This window comes from Zalophus californianus, chromosome 12 (genome assembly GCF_009762305.2).
Source record: "Zalophus californianus isolate mZalCal1 chromosome 12, mZalCal1.pri.v2, whole genome shotgun sequence".
In the NCBI taxonomy this organism is placed as follows: domain Eukaryota; kingdom Metazoa; phylum Chordata; class Mammalia; order Carnivora; family Otariidae; genus Zalophus; species Zalophus californianus.
In genome coordinates this window covers 272,467-291,763 of record NC_045606.1, presented here as the reverse complement: position 1 = coordinate 291,763, position 19,297 = coordinate 272,467, and the positions used below count along the sequence as shown (strand labels likewise).

Here is a 19,297-nt window from a genome sequence, read left to right as displayed (position 1 = left end):
GGCCTCTGCTGAGCTGTCATGCTGGGAATGAGGTGCACAGAGCCGGCTTCCCATCAGCAGCTGCCCAGGCAGAGCCCTCCCCAGCTAGTACAGTTTCTCTTCAGAGACAAGGGGGTCCCTGGGCAGGGCAGAGGAGGCAGCCATGTGGCCTGGCTTCGGCGGTGCCTTCTGTGGGGAGTAGCCCTGGGTGTCTGGGATGGGCCTCACCCAGTGTCCCCCAGCCTCCCCCCAGCCTCCACCTAGCCTCCCCACAACCTGCACTCAGCCTCCCCCAGTCTCCCCTCAGCCTCCCCCGGCCTCCCTCCAACCTCCGCCTAGCCTCCCCCAGCCTCCCACCGGCCTCCCCACAACCTGCACTCAGCCTCCCCTCTGCATACTGACCCTCTACTCAGGGCCTGGCTCAGAGAGGGCAAATCCCCACCTTCTGGTTTCTGGGGCTGGAACTGACCTCCTTTGCCTGGTGGTTCACCCCTGAGCTTGGTAGATGGGCACCATGGAGGACATGCCCTGGGGGCACTTCCTGCCTGGACGGTGGAGGCCAATGCAAGTCGGGGAGAGGAGAAAGGTCTCTGGATGTTACGCATCCGGGCCAGGCCTTGCCACCACAGCCAGCACGGGGGTGCAGGAAGGGGGTCCGGAGGCTGCCTGGGAGGGTGGAGGGGCCCCCTTGAGAGCCCCCTGGCTTGGGACTCAGGTACAGCCCCTGGAAGAGCTGTGGCCCTGGCGAGGGGGAGCATCCTGGGTGCACCCCTGTGCCCTCTGTGTGGCGGCCTCGCGGGGCTTCCAGGCTGGGCTCTCGGGTGCAGGCGGGGCAGGCTGTCGTCACTACGTTTCCTGCTCAGTGTTACGTACTTCCTGCTTTATTTAAGTAGGTTCTGTGACAAGTTGCTTTCTCCCTAGGCTCTGTTAGAAATCACGGTCTGGTATGCTAGATAGGTTTCCTTCTAAACCATTAAAATAACGTGCGTCTATTTTTTAAATGGTAAAAATGTTTAAAAAAAAATGTCCACATGCACGCAGCCTCCACTCCCTCCTAGACCCCCTGTGTCTCCCGGGCGAGGAGGTAGGACCTGCCAGCAGGACCTAGGAGCCCGGCCCCCTCCCACCAGCACTGGGGAGCAGGGGCCCCCTGCAGCACCCCAGCTTCATGAACCCCTGGGACTCCCCAGGGAAGGAGAGTAAGGCCCCCAGGAATGTCCCTCAGGGGCCCCCAGGCCTTTCTTGCTTGGAGCTCCAGGGGAGGCGGCTGGGGCAGAGGAGGCCGCACCTGGAGGGGGTGAGCTTTTGTTCACTGCGCTGATTTCACAGAGGGTCCCAGAGGGAGGTTGCAGTGAGCAGGGTTCTGTTGGGTGTTGGGGAGAGGCAGGTCATCATCGGCTCTGCGCGCTCGGAGGCCTCTGGGATGTCCCCGGGAGAGGTGACTGAGCCCAGGCAGCTGGTGGAGGCCTGGGGCCCGGGAAGACCTCGCTTTGTGAGCATGTGGCCGTGGGGTTGAGGGGGCGCTGAGGGCGGAGGGGAGAAGGCTGGATGCCGGGCCCTTGAGCAGAGGCACAGAGCAAGAAACGGGAGGGCAGCAGGCTAGAGGAGCTGGCTCCCAGAGTCGGCGACCGGACGCCCTGACTGCTCGGGCAGGAGCCCGGCCTCGGTGCCAGGCTTTGGCCCACGTCTGCGACCACTGCAGCCAGACTGGGCTTCCTGGCATGTAGACACTGCCAGCCGGGCCCCCAGGAGGGTTACAGCCAGAGGAAGAAGGAGGCCTGCAGGCGGTTCGAAACTAGGCAGTGTCGAGGGCGTGAGGTCGGGGCCTGCCTACCTCCCTGCTGGGAGAGGCCCAAGGAGCCACAGGCCCTGGGGGTTCCGAGCCCTGCTCCGCTTGCTGCCTGGCCCTTGGGGAGCCATGCACCTCTCCATGGTGGGTGTGGCCTCTCGGGTGGTGGGAGCGCTCTGGGCAGTGCCTGCAGGAAGCAGAACCTGGCACGGGAGGGGCAGCGTCCAGAATGCACGTTCCTAGAAATACTTGCTGTTTAGCGCCGGGGGGCATCTCCAGCTCCACGGAGCGGCGGTGGTGTTTTGTGCTGAGAGCCACTTACTTGGCTCTCCACTCGCTCGCTCGTCACAGGCTAGCCAGCGCCCTCGGGCTGGGCACTGCTCCAGGCTCAGGGACACACAGAGCGGACCACACAGGCTGGGGGAGCACCTGGAACCCGAACCCAAGGCCTGAGCTTCTGGAAGTGGTGCCTCACTAGGCTCCCTTCGCTTGCCCTGAGAGGCGGGCGACCGAGCCCTCGGCTTGTGTCACAGTCCTGTGAGCAACTCCTATCCAGGGCCTGGTCCAGCAAGCCTCCACCCTGTGGCCCCACCCCACCTGTGACCCTCTGTGCCCTGGCCTGGGTCTCCCTCGGGCAGACGAAAGGGGACAACGGACACCTAGGGCCCTGTGGATGTCCGCCTGGGACCCATGGCTCTCCCCTTGGGCTCTGCCCTGCAGCCCCTCCGCTGCAGGGAGCCCCAGGCCCCTGTCGGGATGGGTGGGCCCCCTCCGTGAGGGAGGGGGGCTGTGCAGCGAGGGTGGGTCCCGGACTGGGCCAGCCCCTCACGGCCTCTTCTGTCCCCACAGTGCGGCTGCATGACAGCATCTCTGAGGAAGGGTTCCACTACCTGGTCTTTGATCTGTAAGTGTCTGAGCTGGGGACGCTCCCCTGCATGACTGGGGGGCAGACGGGGGGGTGGGGGGGATCTGAGGCTGCTGCAGCCCCTGCCTCCCAGGCCCCCTCCCTTCCAGCCTCGCCAGCACAGCCTCCCCACCATCGGTGTCTGGGGTCCCACAAGGTTGGGGCTGCCCCCCGGGCCCTCTCACCCACAGGGGGCAGCCCGGGGGGCCCAGTTGGAGGGGCAAGGGGAAGGGGAGGACCCAAGGAGGCCTCCCCTGGGGTCCTCATCACAGCCGACTGGCATGAGCGTGTGTCCACACGAGCACGTGCGGTTTCTGGGGCGCGTACGTGTGTGTGTCTGTGCGTCCACGCATGTGCGTGTGCAGGGTCCGATGTGCGGGCCTTGGGGTCTCTTACTTCCTGCTGGATTGAGGAGCAGTGAGCTCATCCCCGTCTTTCCCTGCCGGCTCCCACTGCGCAGCTATATTTGGCTGTCCGTGAGTCACCGCCGCTGGGGGACCGGGAGTGGGTGGGCAGGGCTGCAGGCTTTGGGCGGCCCCAGTGGCCTCTGGATGTCCTCAGGGCCAGGGCGCTGTCACCTGTGTGACGGGACACCTGCCTGGGCAGCTTCTCCTCCCCCCAAGGACAGATGCTGCCACGGCCATGGGGCACGGAGCCTGAGGAGCCCTCAGTGCCCTCCGGGTTCCCAGGTCGAGAGAGGCTGGGACTGTCCCTGCAGGGGCTCGGTCCTCTCTCAGTGCCCCAGTGTCCTGCCAGACCACGCTCTGAGTCACCTGCTAGGCGGCCAGGGCTGGCCTGGGACACAGCTGCCACCACCAGGCTGAGGCTGTGCCTTAAACGTCTGTCCCATGGTCCGTGCGGAGGAGGGCAGGCTTGCTGTCCCCTCGCCCCCGGGTGGCCCCAGACCCACCCAGCATCACAGGGAGTGTAGGGGCCACGGGGCTGGAGGGTGGCCATGCCCAGGCCCTGGTGGCAGACAGGCCAGTGGGTGTGATTCAGGAGAAGACAGCAGGGAGAGAACGGGCTGTGGGTGTCGTGTGCATGCGTGTGTGTAACTGCATGTGCGTGCGTACGTGTGTGCATGCACACGTGTAGGTTCACGTCTCTTGGCCTACACGACAGGCAGGCGTGGGGAGCTCTGGGAGGCCAGCGAGAAGTACTTGGCGGTGTTTCTACGGGCGCGGGGGAGGGGAAGGGCCCAGGTCCTGCACGCCCTCCGCAAAAGCCTCTGTGGCCCCCAGGCCTGTGGTGGTCCTGACCCCGCGGAGGCCCCTGCCCCTGGGCACCCAGGATGCCCTTGGCCTCAGGCAGCTGTTTCTGGGGTGGGCAGGGAGGCAACGGGGAAGAGTAGAGACACACCCTTCCCCTGCCACAGCCCCTCCCGGTCACGCTGCACAGCCACTCCGGGTCTGTGGGGCCAGAACTGGGGAACCCCTTCTCGCCTCGGTTGGCGTCACCTTCAGGAGGCCCCAAGTTTGGGGGAAATATGGATTCAGGAGTTGAGAGGTTTCCCCATTCCACCCCTGGGAATGTTCCAAGGCCTCGGGGACAGCCCAGAACCAGCCACGTTGCCCCGCTGAGGACAGGGAGGACAGAAGGGGATGTTGGCCTCTGGGTCAGGTTCCTCCTGGTCCACGTGGGACGCCGCCCCCCCCCCCCCAGCAACCAGTCCCTGCCCTGTAGCTCTGGACCGTGTGGCCCAGGTGCCCATCAGCATAGACGGAAGCCTCCTGTGGACATGGGGACCCAGAGGGCCTGTCCCCAGCCCTGGGTGAGGACTCCCTCCTTGCACACACATACACACCCAGGTGCACTCCTAGGCACATATATGTGCATACACGCTCCTGAGGCTCTGCCTGCATTAGGCAGTCGCCTGCTCTGAGCTGCAGGCTCTTTTCGTGGCAGGTTGGGACCCTAAAAGCACCTTGCTCCCAGAGTTGTTGGCATGTCCAATGAGATCATGAGGCAAGTGTGTAGCTGGGGTGGGGGCATGCTAACACCCAACACGTCCTGTTTTTCTTTCCCTCCAACTTTAAGGGAGAGCCCACCCATGCCAGGGACACCCGTTCAGCAGGGCCCGTGCCTGTTGCCCCTGCCACAGGCCAGCCCTGCCCCGACCACAGGGCACAATACAGATGGAGAGGACACAGCCCCTGGGGCCCGCGCCACTGCAGAGGGAGGTGGCCCTGGGCCTGCCCGTCTCAGGGGTGGGAAGCCTGGGTGGAGTCTGCTGGTGGACTCAGAGCCTGCTGAGTTGGGTGGGGGGCTTGGGCAAGCCTCGGGAGGGCTCCTCCCTGCTCCCCCTACGTCTGTGCCTCACCCCTGTCGGCTTCACCTTTCTGTCCACCCGTATTTTCCAGCCCAAGGGGTCCCAGGTGGCCCAGAGTCTTTCTGGTCTTCCAGGGGGCCTTCAGACAGTGGCTCCTGTCTGGGTGTCCCTCCTGATCATGGGTCCTTCAGGCCCTCACTGAGCAGGGACACATGGCAAGTGGGTGTGTGGACAGAAATCCCACCCTCCTCCGAGATGGGCCTTTGAACACCTCGTGGTCTCACCTACCAGGGAGGCCAAATCCAGGCACTGTCTCTCTGGACCCTGGCTCTGTACAGGGACGCATGTCTGGTTCTGGGGGACTTGAGGAGGGATCCAGATCTCTTCAGGCCTGGGTAACACTGCAGAGGCCTGAGTCAAACTCCTGTGCTGCCCCCTCTGGGCACACCACTCAGCTGAGATTCCGTTTTTTGAGCATGATCGTGCCAGCGTCATGGAGTGGGTGCGAGAATGAAAACGTGAAATGATATCATGTATGAGGACTTGGTCAGTTGTTAGTCCTAGGAGACAATGAAAATAGGGTGGAGGTGATGGAGGAGGAGGAGGAGGTGATGGAGGAGGTGATGGAGGAGGAGGGGGAGGTGATGGAGGAGGAGGAAGTGATGGAAGTGGAGGAGGAGGTGATGGAGGAGGAGGAGGAGGTGATGGAGGAGGTGGAGGAGGTGATGGAGGAGGAGGAGGTGATGGAGGAGGTGGAGGAGGAGGTGATGGAGGAGGAGGAGGAGGTGATGGAGGAGGAGGAGGTGATGGAGGAGGAGATGATGGAGAAGGAGGAGGTGATGGAGGAGGTGATGGAGGAGGAGGAGGAGGTGATGGAGGAGGAGGAGGAGGTGATGGAGGTGGAGGAGGGGGTGATGGAGGAGGAGGAGGAGGTGATGGAGGTGGAGGAGGGGGTGATGGAGGAGGAGGAGGAGGTGATGGAGGAGGAGGTGATGGAGGAGGAGGAGGGGGAGGTGATGGAGGAGGAGGAGGAGGAGGTGATGGAGGTGGAGGAGGAGGTGATGGAGGAGGAGATGATGGAGGAGGAGGAGGTGATGGAGGAGGAGGAGGTGATGGAGGAGGAGGAGGTGATGGAGGAGGAGATGATGGAGGAGGAGGAGGTGATGGAGGAGGTGATGGAGGAGGAGGAGGAGATGATGGAGGAGGAGGAGGAGGTGATGGAGGTGGAGGAGGGGGTGATGGAGGAGGAGGAGGAGGTGATGGAGGGGGAGGTGATGGAGGAGGAGGAGGAGGAGGAGGAGGTGGTGATGGAGGTGGAGGAGGAGGTGATGGAGGAGGAGATGATGGAGGAGGAGGAGGGGGAGGTGATGGAGGAGGAGGAGGAGGTGATGGAGGAGGAGGGGGAGGTGATGGAGGAGGTGATGTTGTCCGCGGTGAGCACAGTGGTGGACGTGACGAGGCTGTGGGGGTCTCCAGAGTCTGTGACCTGTGCTTCGCCTGCAGGGTCACGGGCGGGGAGCTGTTCGAGGACATCGTGGCCAGAGAGTACTACAGTGAGGCGGATGCCAGGTGGGTGTGCAGCCCTCACTCCCCCTGGGCCTCTTCTCCCCCCAGCCCTGTCTCGCCTGGTCCCAGTCTGGCCCCGTGGCCCACGTGTGCTCCTGCGGGCATCGTGGCTCAGCCGGCCTGGGCCGGCCGTTAGCTGCGCCCTGCTGGGAGCCCGAGCGGGTCCCAGAGCAGTGTCCGGCCCCAGATTGCAGGCGAGGCTGGAGTCGGGGAGCGCCCGGACCGGCTCCGCTCCCCTGGGGTGGGGACTGGCCCACAGAGGGGCTTTTTCCCTGGCGCGGTGGAAAGGGGAGTCATGGTGTCCCCCCTCCCTTGACATCTGTCCATGGCCCGCAGCATGCCCCCATGGGGCCTTCCTCAAGGAGATGGGCAGTTTCCAAATGCTTTTCCAAACACAGGCCAGGGGTCCCTTTCCATTTCACCCTCCTAGGGCCGGAGGCAGAAGAGGAAGGCAAGGGGGTGGGGGGACGGTGCCTCCAGGACCCCGTCTGCAGGCTCTCGTTTGTGGGGCCCCCTGTGCAGGGGTGGGGGGACGGTGCCTCCAGGACCCCGTCTGCAGGCTCTCGTTTGTGGGGCCCCCTGTGCAGGGGTGGGGGGATGGTGCCTCCAGGACCCCGTCTGCAGGCTCTCGTTTGTGGGGCCCCCTGTGCAGGGGTGGGGGGACGGTGCCTCCAGGACCCCGTCTGCAGGCTCTCATTTGTGGGGCCCCCTGTGCAGGGGTGGGGGGACTCAGGCTCCCTCCAGGTGAGGCTGCCGTGTGGGTCCCTGGGCAGGCCCTTCCTCCTGGGGTCAGCTGTCACAGGGGATGAGGGGCCCAGGGGCGCTGCTGGGGACGCAGGGCCCCCCGTCCTGGAAGGGGAGGCCACCCGCGGCCTGCTGTGGCCCATGCTGGAGTCACTCCTGACCGTGCATCTCCACGGGGGGACAGCTGAGGCTGGCCGCTCCCTGCCCGCTGGGGCCAGGAGCCCCTCCCGTGACAAAGATAAAGGCCACTCTGGCCATCCAGCTCTAGATGTTGGCGTGCACTATGGATGCTTTTAATTTTGTATGTTACTTGTTTATTTCTAAGAATTTCATTAGTGAACATGTATTTTTTTTCTAATCAAGAAAGTGGGTATTAGTTATTTTAGTTTAATTTTTTAAAACAATTTTAATTTGAGAGAGAGCACGAGCAGGGGATCAGCAGAGGCAGAGGGAGAAGCAGACCTCCCGCCGAGCAGGGAGCCTGATGCGGGGCTCGATCCCAGGAGTCCGGGACCATGACCTGACCTGAAGGCAGACGCTTAACTGACTGAGCCCCCCAGGCGCCCCTTGGGTATTTTTTTTAAAAACCTTTTCGTGGCTTGCTTCTGCACCCACGGGCGACCTCACCTGCTGGTAATGGGCCAAGCAACTCCCATGGCTCCCTGGGCCCCCACAGAGTCAGGGCCTCCTGGGTCCTCCAGAGTCAGGGCCGGGGCTGGGGGTGTCAGGGACAGGGCTCAGGGGCACGGGCTGCTTTCCCGAGGCTCCTTGAGGAAGGACCTTCGTTTTGTCTGCTCGCCTGGGAGTGGCCGGTCCCCTTCAGGAGCAGGAAGATCCAGTTCTCAGTTCCTCCTTTAAGAAAAGTAGAGAATAGAGCAGAGCCGTGTCTCCTGGCTCTGCGGTGCTGGCGTGGGGACGTCTGGAAAGTGGGCGTCTGCCTGCTGAGCCTGGGCTGCCCTGACCTCTGCCAGGGCCAGAGGAGCTCTGGGGCCAGCAGGGGCAGGCCCGCCCAGCAGGTGGGCAGGGTCCCGGCTTGCTGTCCCCAGCTCCAGCGCCGGGGCCCACCACCACCAGGGCAGTACCCGCATGGAGGACTGCTTTCCCGTTCTGCTGCCACAGCCACCGGCTGCCTGCATCTGGGTAGCTGGCCTTCACAGCCCTCTGTTTCCCCGCCTGGAACTCCTTGCCCCGGTGCTTAGTCCTCGGCAGCCCCCACTGCCTGGGGCCTGGCCCCTTGCCTGTGTTCCGTAGCGGGTGCTTTTGGCTGAGGGGTGCTATGGCCTGCGACAGCAGCCCCCTCTTGGCTGGGAGCCCCTAGACCCCCCAGCCTGCCCAGTGCCTTCATCCTGTGCCTGCTCACACCCCCAACCGTGCACACACCCCGTGCTCCCCAACACCTGTGGCCTCCGAGCTCCTCCCTCACCCACCTGCCCCTCCTGCCTGCCTCTCGGCCTCATCTCCAACACCCCCTCCAGCCCCCAGCCCCGCCGCTTGACGCCCGTGGATCCCTCCTGCCACGCTCCTGTCAGGGACCCTATCATGGAGGGCTCCTCTGGTGTTTGGGGCCCCTTGGAACTGGCCCAGAGGAGACAGGGCTGGGGTCACCCCCCACAAATGCCCAGTTTTCTCTCACGAAGCCCGCCTTGCTCAGAGCGCAGCTCTGAGGAGGGAGGACGAGGGGGCACTCTCAGGGAGGCAGCCTCCAGCGGCCTTTTCTCCCAGAGGCTCTGGCCCCCGGATGGTGTTGGGTGTTGGTGCTGGTGCTTTGTTTTCAGCCAGGTGAGGCTGCCAGGGTCTGCAGTGGACATCGGCACAGTGGTCACCCGGGGGCATCGTCAGGAACCGTGTCAGACGTGGCTGAGGCTAACTCCCATGCTGGGAGGGCTGCCTGGCTCGGGGGACCCGCCACTGAAAGGGGTCGGGGCCATGCTGAGGCCAGGACCCGGGACGCTGGCCACGTGGGGTGGGCAGGGAGGTCCGGCCTCGCGGCCTGCTGGGGCTGTGCTGCTCACGGCAGAGCGTCTCACGGCTTCCACCGTGGCAAGTGTCTGGAGGGGGCAGGAGGCAGGCAGGCCTTGCTTTTCTGAGCTCTTTCCTAATCCTGCTTCGGGGGAACTTGGCGGTTTGTGGGAAACCTGGAGGGTCTGTTTCCAAAGCAGGGAAAGCAAAGGTCAAAACACTTAGAACCCAGTTTTTAAAAGCCTAGAAAGTTATGCGGCTCTTGAGAGATGTTTCAAGGGCCCCCTGAGAATCTGACTACCCCGCCAAGAAGGAGGAGGAGGCAGGGGTGCAGCTGCGGTGACCCCAGAGCCCAGAACCGTGAGAATAGCGTCCGGGACCCAGCTAGCGTCTGGAATGTGCTTGGAAACAACTCTGACCACAAAAAGGTCCCACAAGGAAGATGGTGCAGTGTGAGAAGGCGGAAGGCGGGCAGGACTTCCAGGCCGCGGTCCCAGGTTGGAGTGGTGAGGGGGGCCGGTGGCCCCCAGGAGTCCCCCCGGGCAGGGCCGCCCAGAATGGGCACCTGCGGGCTGCGGAGACAGGCTCCCACCGCCACGTGGCCAGGGAGGCCCCCCAACAGCTCCCTCGTGAGGACCCAGTTTGCTTAGCCAGCTCACTCCTGGCCCCGGGGGGAAGCCAGCGCAAGTCTGTGTCCTGCCAGCCGGTTTCTCCGTCGCAGTGGCCGTGAAGCCCCCGGAGCAGGGTCTGCGTGCAGGCGGACAGGGTCTGTCCTCAGAGTAGCAGGGACACAGCCAAGTCCCACGATGCTCTTGGAGAGATGGAGACCCTCTGCTGGCTCGGGGAGCGTGGGGTGGGCTTGCATCTCTGGTGCTGCTTTGGGCCCTGTGTTCCCAGGAGGGGGCGAGGAGGGCAGGGGTGCAGCCCCCCAACTCCAAGCCGACATTAGGCATCTGTCCTGCGGCACATGGACCCATGGGTCCGACAGACGTTCTCAGAACATCTTCCTGCGGGGTCGGGGGAAGGCACGACCGAGAGGAGGGAGCCCCGTCAGTACTGTGGTGGAGGCCACAGTCCAGGCAGAGACACCCACGCTGAGGCCGTGGCCACCAGGGGACGGCGGTGGGGAATCCAGAGGGTGTTGTCAGGGGTCAGAGGCAAGGAAGGGTCTCGAGCGGGAAGGGGGAAGACGGGCTTGACCCAGAGCGGAGCGGGATGTGCGCGGGCTCAGCAGGTCTGACCGGAAGCGAGGTCACCCTGGGGCCTGCGGGAGTGGCCAGGGGCTCCTGCCGGACAGCAGGGCGCACAGCTGGGTGCAGGCCAGGGCCGAGCTGCTGCAGCTCGGGAGGGGGCTGGTCTGCCAGGCTCCGTGCGGACGCCACAGTGCGCAGGTGGTCCCAGGGACCTGCGGCGGAGCACCATGCCTGAGCGCTGACAGCCCCGGGGCTCCAGGTGAGCAGTGAGGGGCGGGTCTCTGCAGGCTGGGAAAGCCGTCCCCGGCCCTGGACCCTGGCTCAGCGACCTCCGTGGCAAGTGCTGGGGGCTTCGCCTGGCCTCTGCCTGCACCCCGCGGCCTGCCCTGGCCTTAGAGGAGAGGACCCGGCGGAGTAGGTACCCCCACGAGCTTGCCGCGGGGGTCAGCATGGCTGCAGTATGAGCCCCTGACTGCAGTAACGGGGGCTGGCACCACCAGGGCAGGGACGAGGGTCACGGGATGTTCCAGGCAGATGAGGGCTTTGTGGGAGTCACAAGAACAAGGAAGGTTTTGGGGTGAGTTAGGCCAGGACACGGGGATAGGAGACCCCAGGTTGCAAGGGCAGGAGACTCAGGACATGGGAGGGGGCTGTGGTTCCAGCCCCTGGTGGCGCTTTCAAGGGGTTGTGTCCCACAGCTTTGGGCCTGGCTCCTTCTGACCCCCCGAGAGCTCAGGAACCATCATCATTAGGGTTCCAAGGTCCGGGCCTGTGCAGGGAGGGAAGTCAGGGTGATGCCATAGGAGGATGTTCCCCAGGCGTGGCCAGAGCTACTTGAGGAGCAAGTCTGGTCCCCCCCCCGACTCCGAGTTCGCTGTTAGGGAGACAAAGCCCCCACTTCCAGCTGACCCTCAGTCACCTTGCAGGGTCCGGCCATGGCAGGAGGGGTCCTGAAGCAGTCTGCCTCCCCGTCTCGCCCCCACCCAGAGGGGCAGTGAGTGCGGTCCTGGGCAGGGGGCTCCCATGCTGCAGGGGTGGCTGGGACCCCGAGGAGCCTGTGCCTGGCTCTGGGGGCAGTTGGAAACCGTGCACCCCGCAGGCCATCTGGGGGAGGCAGGCTCGGGCCCCAGGGTGTTGTGTGCCCAGAAGCTGGGGGTCATCGGGGTCTGGGGCGTGGGCAGTGTTGCCCACAACTCAGGTGTCCGAGGAGCCTGACGGCAGCCCTGACCTCTCCCTCCAGTCAGTCGTGCCCGGAAGGCCCTAGACATCTGTCTCCCTGGCTCAGGGCTCGGGGCCGGGGCAGGCGAGCTTCCAGGACCGCTGGGCTGCTCCGGAAGCTGGGCAGCCAGCGTGGATGCTCGGGGCTGGTAAAACGGAACCCCTCCCGCTCTAGCACCTGAGTGACCGGCTGCAGAACTGGCCCTGCCCCAGAACAGAGCAGGGCCTGGGGCTGGGGCACCACCCTGCTCCGCAGTGCCCTGGCCCCCTCTCAGGACTTGTGGCACAGGGTCCGGCTCTGTCGGCATGAGCCTGGGGAGCCCAGAAACAGAGGTGTGTCCTCTGAGTGTGGCTTCTGTGGGCCTGGTCAGAGGAGAAGGCGGGGTGCAGGGGGTGGCCCTGCCTTGTGCTGGCCAGTGCGGGGAGCTCCCTCCTAGCCGGCGTCTCCTCTCCTGTATGGCAGGCCCCATCTTGATTCTCTGCCTCCCTGTGACCTCAGTGCCACACAGCACCCCACTCCTGCACACCCCCCCGCCCCTCGAGGCCACCCTCACTAACACACCTGCTGTTTGCCACAGTCACTGCATCCAGCAGATCCTGGAGGCGGTTCTCCACTGCCACCAAATGGGGGTCGTCCACAGGGACCTCAAGGTGAGTCCCCCACCCTGCTCTGTGTCAGCTGTCTGCGCCTGCATGTCTTGCAAAAGGAGGCCCTGGAGGGGCAGGGGGAGTGCCAGGAGATCCTGTGTGTGTGCGCGAGTGTGCATGAGCACCTGTGTGTGAGTGTGCACGAGCACGTATGTGTGGATGAGCACCTGTGTGAGTGTGCATGAGCACACGTGTGTGCACGAGCACACGTGTGATGAGCACCTGTGTGAGTGTGCATGGGCACGTGTGCATGTGCACGAGCACGTGTGTGTGGATGAGCACGTGGATGAGCACCTGAGTGTGCATGAGCACCTGTGAGTGTGCATGAGCATGTGTGTATGAGCATGTGTGTGTGCACGAGCTCGTGTGTGTGGATGAGCACCTGTGTGTGAATGAGCACCTGTGTGAGTGCACGAGCACGTGTGTGAATGAGCACCGGAGTGTGCAAGAGCACGTGCGAGTGTGCAAGAGCACGTGTGTGTGGATGAGCACGTGAGTGTGCACGAGCATGTGTGTGTGAATGGGCACCTGTGTGTGAGTGCACGAGCCTGTGCTTGTGAGTGTGCACGAGTACGTGTGGGGGGTGCGTGCAGGTGCATGAGAACGTGCGCGTGTGTGTACTTAATGTGGGTGTGCATGTGAGAATTCACATGCGTGTGCATGTGTGAGAATGCACGTGTGCGTGCGTGCACGTGTGTGTGTGTTTGCACACGTTCCTCCTTCGCCTCCATGCTCCAGGACTGAGAGGGCAGTTGTCAAAAGTCAGCCTGTCAGCACATGTCCACTTGGGGTTTCTTTCTGGGCTCCAGGTGAGAGAGACCCGGCAGGGGGGCATGTAGGTGATGTGCGTGCAGGTGGGGCTGATGCCAAGGGAACAGGGGTGAGGGGCCGGCCTTGCTGGCCTCTGCCAGTGTCCAGCCCATCCTGCAAGTCTCTGCTGCCCCTGGCTCAGCTCTGGGCAAAGCGGTTTGTCACCCCCCAGGGCACAGTGTGGCCTCAGGAGGAACAGCACCCCTTCTGCCTTCCCTGCCTCCCAGGCTCTCCAGAGCTGGGTTCCTGTCCCCTTTTTAGCTGGGCTGGGGGGTGGGGTGGGGGGAGGGCCTGTCATTCCGGCCGAGAGTCCCTAGGTGGCATTTGAGACCAACCTTCCAACGCTGAATGGGGTCACACCTCCCTTGGGCCACCAAGGGGTGTGCATGTGAGCTGATCTTTGCAGGGGCTGCTTTGGGGCTGGTGTCCCACTAGAAGCAGGCCGGGGACCCCCTTCCCACGCCCTTCTCTGCACGTCCCACACGGTCTGCCGTCCCTCCGCCTGCGCCGCAGGCCTGCTTTGTGGGCCTGTGCTGTGGGCCTCACCGTCTGTCACCACGTTTGGTCTGAAGCAGCATCACGTGGAGGCGCGCATCCCCACCTTGTCCCCGGACCCCATGATTCATAGCTCACCCTGAGGCCACGGCATAAGAATGAACATAGGTGTTCCCCCCCCAGCCCAGGCGTGACCCGGGGCAAGCAAGCCTTGCTGAAAAGAACAAAAGGGTAGGACAGCGGGCCTTCTGCCTCCTGCCAGGTGTGGAGGGCAGACGGCCTCTCTTCCCAAGAGGACCCCTGTCTCACCCCTGTCTCCTGATGGGGACAGACCCGAGGCGGTACAGTGCTGGGTTTGCTCTCAGCCGAAGTGGGAAGGGGGGAGAGCAGAGGGGTTTGGCATCATGTCAGGGGGCTGGGGGGGCCAGGGGTCCCCAGCCCTTCCCTGGGGCCGAGCCCCTCATCTGTGGAAGGCCTGCCTGGCCACCTCAGACCCCTCGATGTGGTTGCAAGGGGAGGTGAGGGCCCCTAGCCCGGCTCACGTTGGGAAAATGGAGATGCTGAGGGGGTCTGCCACGGGGCTGGCCTCCTTCGCGGGTTCCGAGGGCCGCGTGTCACCTTCTAACACCTCAGGGTTACGAGCAGTGTTAACACGGTCTTTTCGGAGGTGTGTGCCTTTCTTGGGGCACTGCAATGGCGATGTGGCCTCCGTGGGCCTGCCTGTCGGGAGGGCGGCCCGGGGAGGGGGCCGAGGGCCCCGGAGCCCCGGGTGGTCAGGGACGAGGAAGCCCGCGAGCTCCGTGTGCTCCACGCTGAGCACGGGAGGCGGCCAGGCCAGGGTGAGCAGGGCCCTGTGGACAGGAGCATAGGGACCCCCGTGGTGCTCCCATGCGACTGGGGACGAGTGCCCTTTCAGCTTGCCCGAGGGCGCTGCGCCCTGAGGCAGGGGGGCGCGGGGGGGGCCTTTCCCACCTGTGGGCGCCACCAGACAGGCCGAGGCAGAGCGATGGGCGGCCAGACGCTCTGCGCTGCCTCCTCCCTCCTGGCCCTCAGGGGGGCACCACCCCCCAGGCAGCCGCCCACCGTGTCTGAGCACCCAGATGTGGGACATCGGGGGGCACCGCTCGGGTCTGCTCGCCGCACTCTGAGTTCTCGGCCTGGGTGTGACAGCTCCCCTGTGCCCCCGGGGCTCACGACGAGTCTGCCGGGGCACCACCCACACAGCGGGCGTCAGACCTGTGCGCCCCAGACTGCAAACCGCCGTCCCGTCTGTTCTGCCCCCTTCCGTCCGTGCCCCTTGGGTGTAAACCACGCGCACTGGCGGGTCGCCTTCCCTGCAGCCCGAGAACCTGCTCCTGGCCAGCAAGTGCAAAGGGGCGGCCGTGAAGCTGGCGGACTTCGGCCTGGCCATCGAGGTGCAGGGGGACCAGCAGGCATGGTTTGGTGAGTGTCCAGCCGGCCGGCCGGAGCGAGGGCGGGGGTCTGCTGCAGCCTCGGCCCTCACACCGCCCCTGCCCTGTCCCCAGGGTTTGCTGGCACGCCAGGCTACCTGTCCCCAGAGGTCCTGCGCAAGGAGGCCTATGGCAAGCCGGTGGACATCTGGGCGTGCGGTGAGACCTCCGTGGAGGCGGGTGGGGCCACGGGGTCACGGTGGAGGGAGCCCTGCGCCTGTGCCACGTGCACCGTGCCAGGCCCGCCCCTGGACTGACTCACGGGGCTGCCGCCAGCCAGGAGCCCTCTCCCCACACAGACTAGAATTGCTAACGTGACCCTGGCAGTTGCCGAGAAGCCCACCACCCCAGTGCCCGCCCTGCACCCAGAAGAGAGGTCTGGGCCAGAGGGAGCACTCGGTGCTGGAGGCGGGGGCACGCAGACCACTGTGGCAGGGCTGCCTCCTTGGTGGGGGTCTCGGGTGGAGCTGAGCCCTGGACGTGACGACCCTTGTGTTCCAAGGGTGCGGGGATGGGCTGTGGGTGGGGGTGGGGAGCCGGGGGTGGGGTGGGGGACGAGGCTACGGGGGAGGGGGCCCAGAGAGTGGGGGCTGGGAGCAGGGAGGTGGCGGGGGGAGGCTGGGGGTGGGGCGGCAGCGTGAGGCCTCCCCCCTGCTCTGCACAGGGGTGATCCTGTACATCCTGCTTGTGGGCTACCCACCCTTCTGGGACGAGGACCAGCACAAGCTGTACCAGCAGATCAAGGCAGGAGCCTACGACGTGAGTGCTGGGACCCCTTCTGCCCCCTCCCCGTCTGGGGGGGAGGCCTGGAATGAGTGACGCCACCTGCTTCCCAGACTCAGGACCCACATGAGAGCCGCCAGAGGGTTCTGGCTCCTGCCGGGGGAGGGGGCTTCAGACTCTCGTGCGTTGCTTCCTTTTCTAGTTTCCGTCCCCTGAGTGGGACACGGTCACTCCTGAAGCCAAAAACCTCATCAACCAGATGCTGACCATCAACCCCGCCAAGCGCATCACAGCACACGAAGCGCTGAAACACCCGTGGGTCTGCGTAAGTTCCCCCAGCACGCGTGCCCTGGGGTCCTCTCCTCACTGCTGACGGGCCCCCCCGGGTCTCCTGGGGCTTGGGACCCCCTGGGGGGCTTGCAAGGCCTCCGTCTCTGGGGAGGCGGGGGCTCCAGGTAGAGGAGGCCCCGTCCTGTGTGTGAGGGCACGGAGAGTCGAGGCAGACCAGGGGCCTGGGTGGGGGACACAGCCGTCAGGGGGGCCGGGAGGGGGAGGGGGAGGTGGGGGCAGACAGGTGGAAAGGGGTGGCGGGCTCGGGGCCGGGCAGCAGGGGGCACAGCGGGGTGGCCCTGGGGGGGTGCCACGGCCCTGCTGTCCTGAGCCCTCTCCCTGAGGGCCGGAGCTGACCCCCCTCGGAGCCTTTTGCAGGGTGTGACGGTCCTTCTCCCCACAGCAACGCTCCACTGTGGCCTCCATGATGCACAGGCAGGAGACTGTAGAATGCTTGAAAAAGTTCAATGCCCGGAGGAAGCTCAAGGTGAGACGTGGACCCCAGCGCCCAGCCCACCTGCCCCACGGCCCCCATTGCTCAGCTGCCCCGGGGGTGCCTGTGCCCTCGAGGGCCCCAGGCTGGGAGCAGCCAGAGGGGTCCCGGCAGGCCAGGCGAGGGGAGGCACCGGGGTCCCAGAGCACATGTGTCAGGTGGACCCAGCCCCCGCACGGCGGCGACACTCGAGGTCCCCCATTCCCGGGGCCGTGGAGGGGCAGGTGCCCCCGGCCGCTGCCACTTGCTTCAGGGTGAGCGAGTGGGCAGTGCCGGCCCCTCTCAGGCCTGGTGCGGAGAGCAGCCTGGCTGCGGGCAGGTGGGTGGGGAGGAAGCGGCCGGTGGGGAGCCCGCGGTTCTGAGCCCTCTAGAAGGGGTGCTGGTTTTGCTCCGGAAGTAGGGGGCCGGTCCCCATGCAGTTGGAGAGCCTGCAGGCTTGCTCTGCGAGTCCGTGACCCGGGTCCCGGAGGGTATCCCCCAGGCTGAGGTCCGGGCCGGGGTGTCCTGGCCTCAGCTGCATGTCTGTCCCCAGGGCGCGATCCTCACCACCATGCTGGCCACGAGAAATTTCTCAGGTGAGAACGGTCTTCTCCTGGAAGAGAAGGCTTCCGAGTGACCCGCCGCCACTGGCGGCCCGCCCCTCTCTCACGACCCCCGGCCCTTCTCCCCCACCGCTCAGCGGCCTGGCTTTCTGCCCGCCCGGGGCCTCGAGGCCTGGGCTCTGTGGGCAGCGCCTCAGGGTCCGCCACCCAGCCCGGTCTGGGAGGCCGCCCGGCACACGCCCCCGTCCCTGCGTGTTGGGTCTCTGTGTCCTCGCTGCCGCCGTCTGGGCTGCAGCTGTGTGTCTGTCCGGGTGTTGGTTGGCACCTCTGTGGCCTTGTTGTCCTGAGCCCCCTGAGCACCCGTTCTGTGTGGGAGCGGGAGGGGAGAGGAGGACCCGGGACCTCTCCGCCGAGCTCCGGACTCGCTGGCGGCCGCCCGCCTGGGGCGCTGGGGGTGGGCGGGGCTGGGGGCGTGCGGCTGCTCGAGGGGGGGCTCTGTCAGTGACCCCAAGGCCAGGGGCCCTGGCAGGCCCACTGGGCCCAGCGTCACCCTAGGGGCAGGTGGCCCCCTGGCTGTCCTGTGGTTGTCTGTCGCCCGCGTCACTGGCTGCGGGAGCGTCTGGGGTCCGTCCCTGTTCGTCTGCATCCAGCACCCCATCCTGTTCCTTTGGCTGTGACACCGTGCTGCCGGGACTGGGGGGCATGTGTCACCCCAGCACTAACGGGTTCTGTCCTGTGCGCACGCCCGCTGGGCGCGAGAAGCCCCCGCTGGGGTTTTCTAAGGAGAAAGGAGGCAGACGCTTCTCAAGTGTCACTCAGTCCCGGTCCTGTTTCCACTCTCCTGTGAACGGGACTCTGGAGCCATCCGCCACCCAACTGTGGACTCTAATCTTCTTCTGCTTCCTTTGTCTCTCCCCCTCCCTCTCCCCTGCCCGCCCCCGTCTGTGTCCGCCCCTCCCTCGTCTCTAACCTGGTGCTAACAGTGGGCAGACAGACCACCGCTCCGGCCACAATGTCCACCGCGGCCTCCGGCACCACCATGGGGCTGGTGGAACAAGGTAGATGTTCTTGACCAGGGTCCCGCCTGTCGGCATGCAGCCCCCTCGCTGCACGCAGCTGCCGGCCAGGCCTCCAGAGCTGCCCCAGAGGCCCCGGGAGCCCCCGCTCCCGCCATGGACAGGTCCCACACGGAGCTCAGGGCGGCAGCCCCCGCTGTCCCAGCAGCCTCGGACCCTGTGCGCTAAAGGAGGGGCCAGGCAAGGTGACCCCTAAGCCGTGACTCCTCCCCCATGCGTTTCTCCCAGCCTTGGTCCTGGCCCCTGAGTCTGGGGGTCAGGAGACCCCTCTGGTTGGAGCCCTGTGCTCTGTGATCTCTCTCCCCGTTTGTCCGTCACAACCCCCGTTCAGAGTGACCTTGACCACCCGTAGGAAGCCTCAGGGCTGCTGCTGGGTCTGAACCCTGAGTGGGGGCCCCGGGAAAAAGGCATGGGTGCAGAGGCCCTGCCCCATGAGGGCCCTCTTGCCAGCCCCGTGCACGACCTGCCTGGGCCGCCCCTGCACCCAGGCACCTGCACCGTGCTTCTCCCTGGCTCTCGCATGGAGCTGGTGGTCTGTGCTGGGTACGATGTGTGCATGTGAGCCCTGTGAGCCGCAGGACGGGGGGGCCTTGGCCGCCTGCCCCGAGAATGTCTTCTTGGTTCTCTCTACGAGGCCCCTGGCCTCCTCCCAAATGTGTGAGGGGAGAGGCTGTTTTTGCCGAGCAGCTCTTCCCCAGGGGGCCTCAGGCCCGCTCCCGCCCACCCCACCGTGAGCTTAGCCAGAAGCCCTGAGGGCTAGCGGACTGCAGGACCTGCCAGGGGACCAGCCTGAGCCGAGAGTGGTGCAGGCTTAGGGCACACGGAGCCCGCTGCAGCTGAAGGCCGATCCCAGGGCTCCCCAGACGGAGCCGTGGGGCCTAGTTTTCTGCAGGGGCCTTGTGCTTTGGCCCCAGCCAGACGTCCATCCCAGCTCTTGCCTCAAGATCCCACAGGGGCTGCCTTCCCTAGCGGCCTCCTCCTGGGTGTACTCCGGGTAGGTCCACCCTCGGGAAGGGCGGTCTGCGCCCCTCTTGTGAGCCCGGTGGACGTGTCCGGCAGGCAAGGCCCCCGGAGGGCCGTCCTTAGCTTCCTTCCCAGAGCCTTTCTG

At 65.5% G+C, this 19,297-nt stretch overlaps 1 protein-coding gene across 4 annotated transcripts in view; it reads left to right on the top strand.

Annotated features, from left to right (window-relative positions):
- CAMK2B (calcium/calmodulin dependent protein kinase II beta) overlaps positions 1-19,297 on the top strand; it is a 79,389-nt gene that overhangs the window by 44,979 nt on the left and 15,113 nt on the right. For 2 of the 4 annotated variants that reach the window (XM_027574153.2, XM_027574149.2), the window contains exons 4-13: positions 2,618-2,672; positions 6,445-6,510; positions 12,200-12,272; positions 14,915-15,017; positions 15,101-15,184; positions 15,690-15,784; positions 15,951-16,073; positions 16,482-16,565; positions 17,104-17,146; positions 18,097-18,171. In XM_027574153.2, the coding sequence (XP_027429954.1) occupies positions 2,618-2,672; positions 6,445-6,510; positions 12,200-12,272; positions 14,915-15,017; positions 15,101-15,184; positions 15,690-15,784; positions 15,951-16,073; positions 16,482-16,565; positions 17,104-17,146; positions 18,097-18,171 (801 nt within the window). The remainder of the gene's footprint in view (positions 1-2,617; positions 2,673-6,444; positions 6,511-12,199; positions 12,273-14,914; positions 15,018-15,100; positions 15,185-15,689; positions 15,785-15,950; positions 16,074-16,481; positions 16,566-17,103; positions 17,147-18,096; positions 18,172-19,297) is intronic. The other 2 variants (XM_027574152.2, XM_027574151.2) reach the window with 1 other exon arrangement.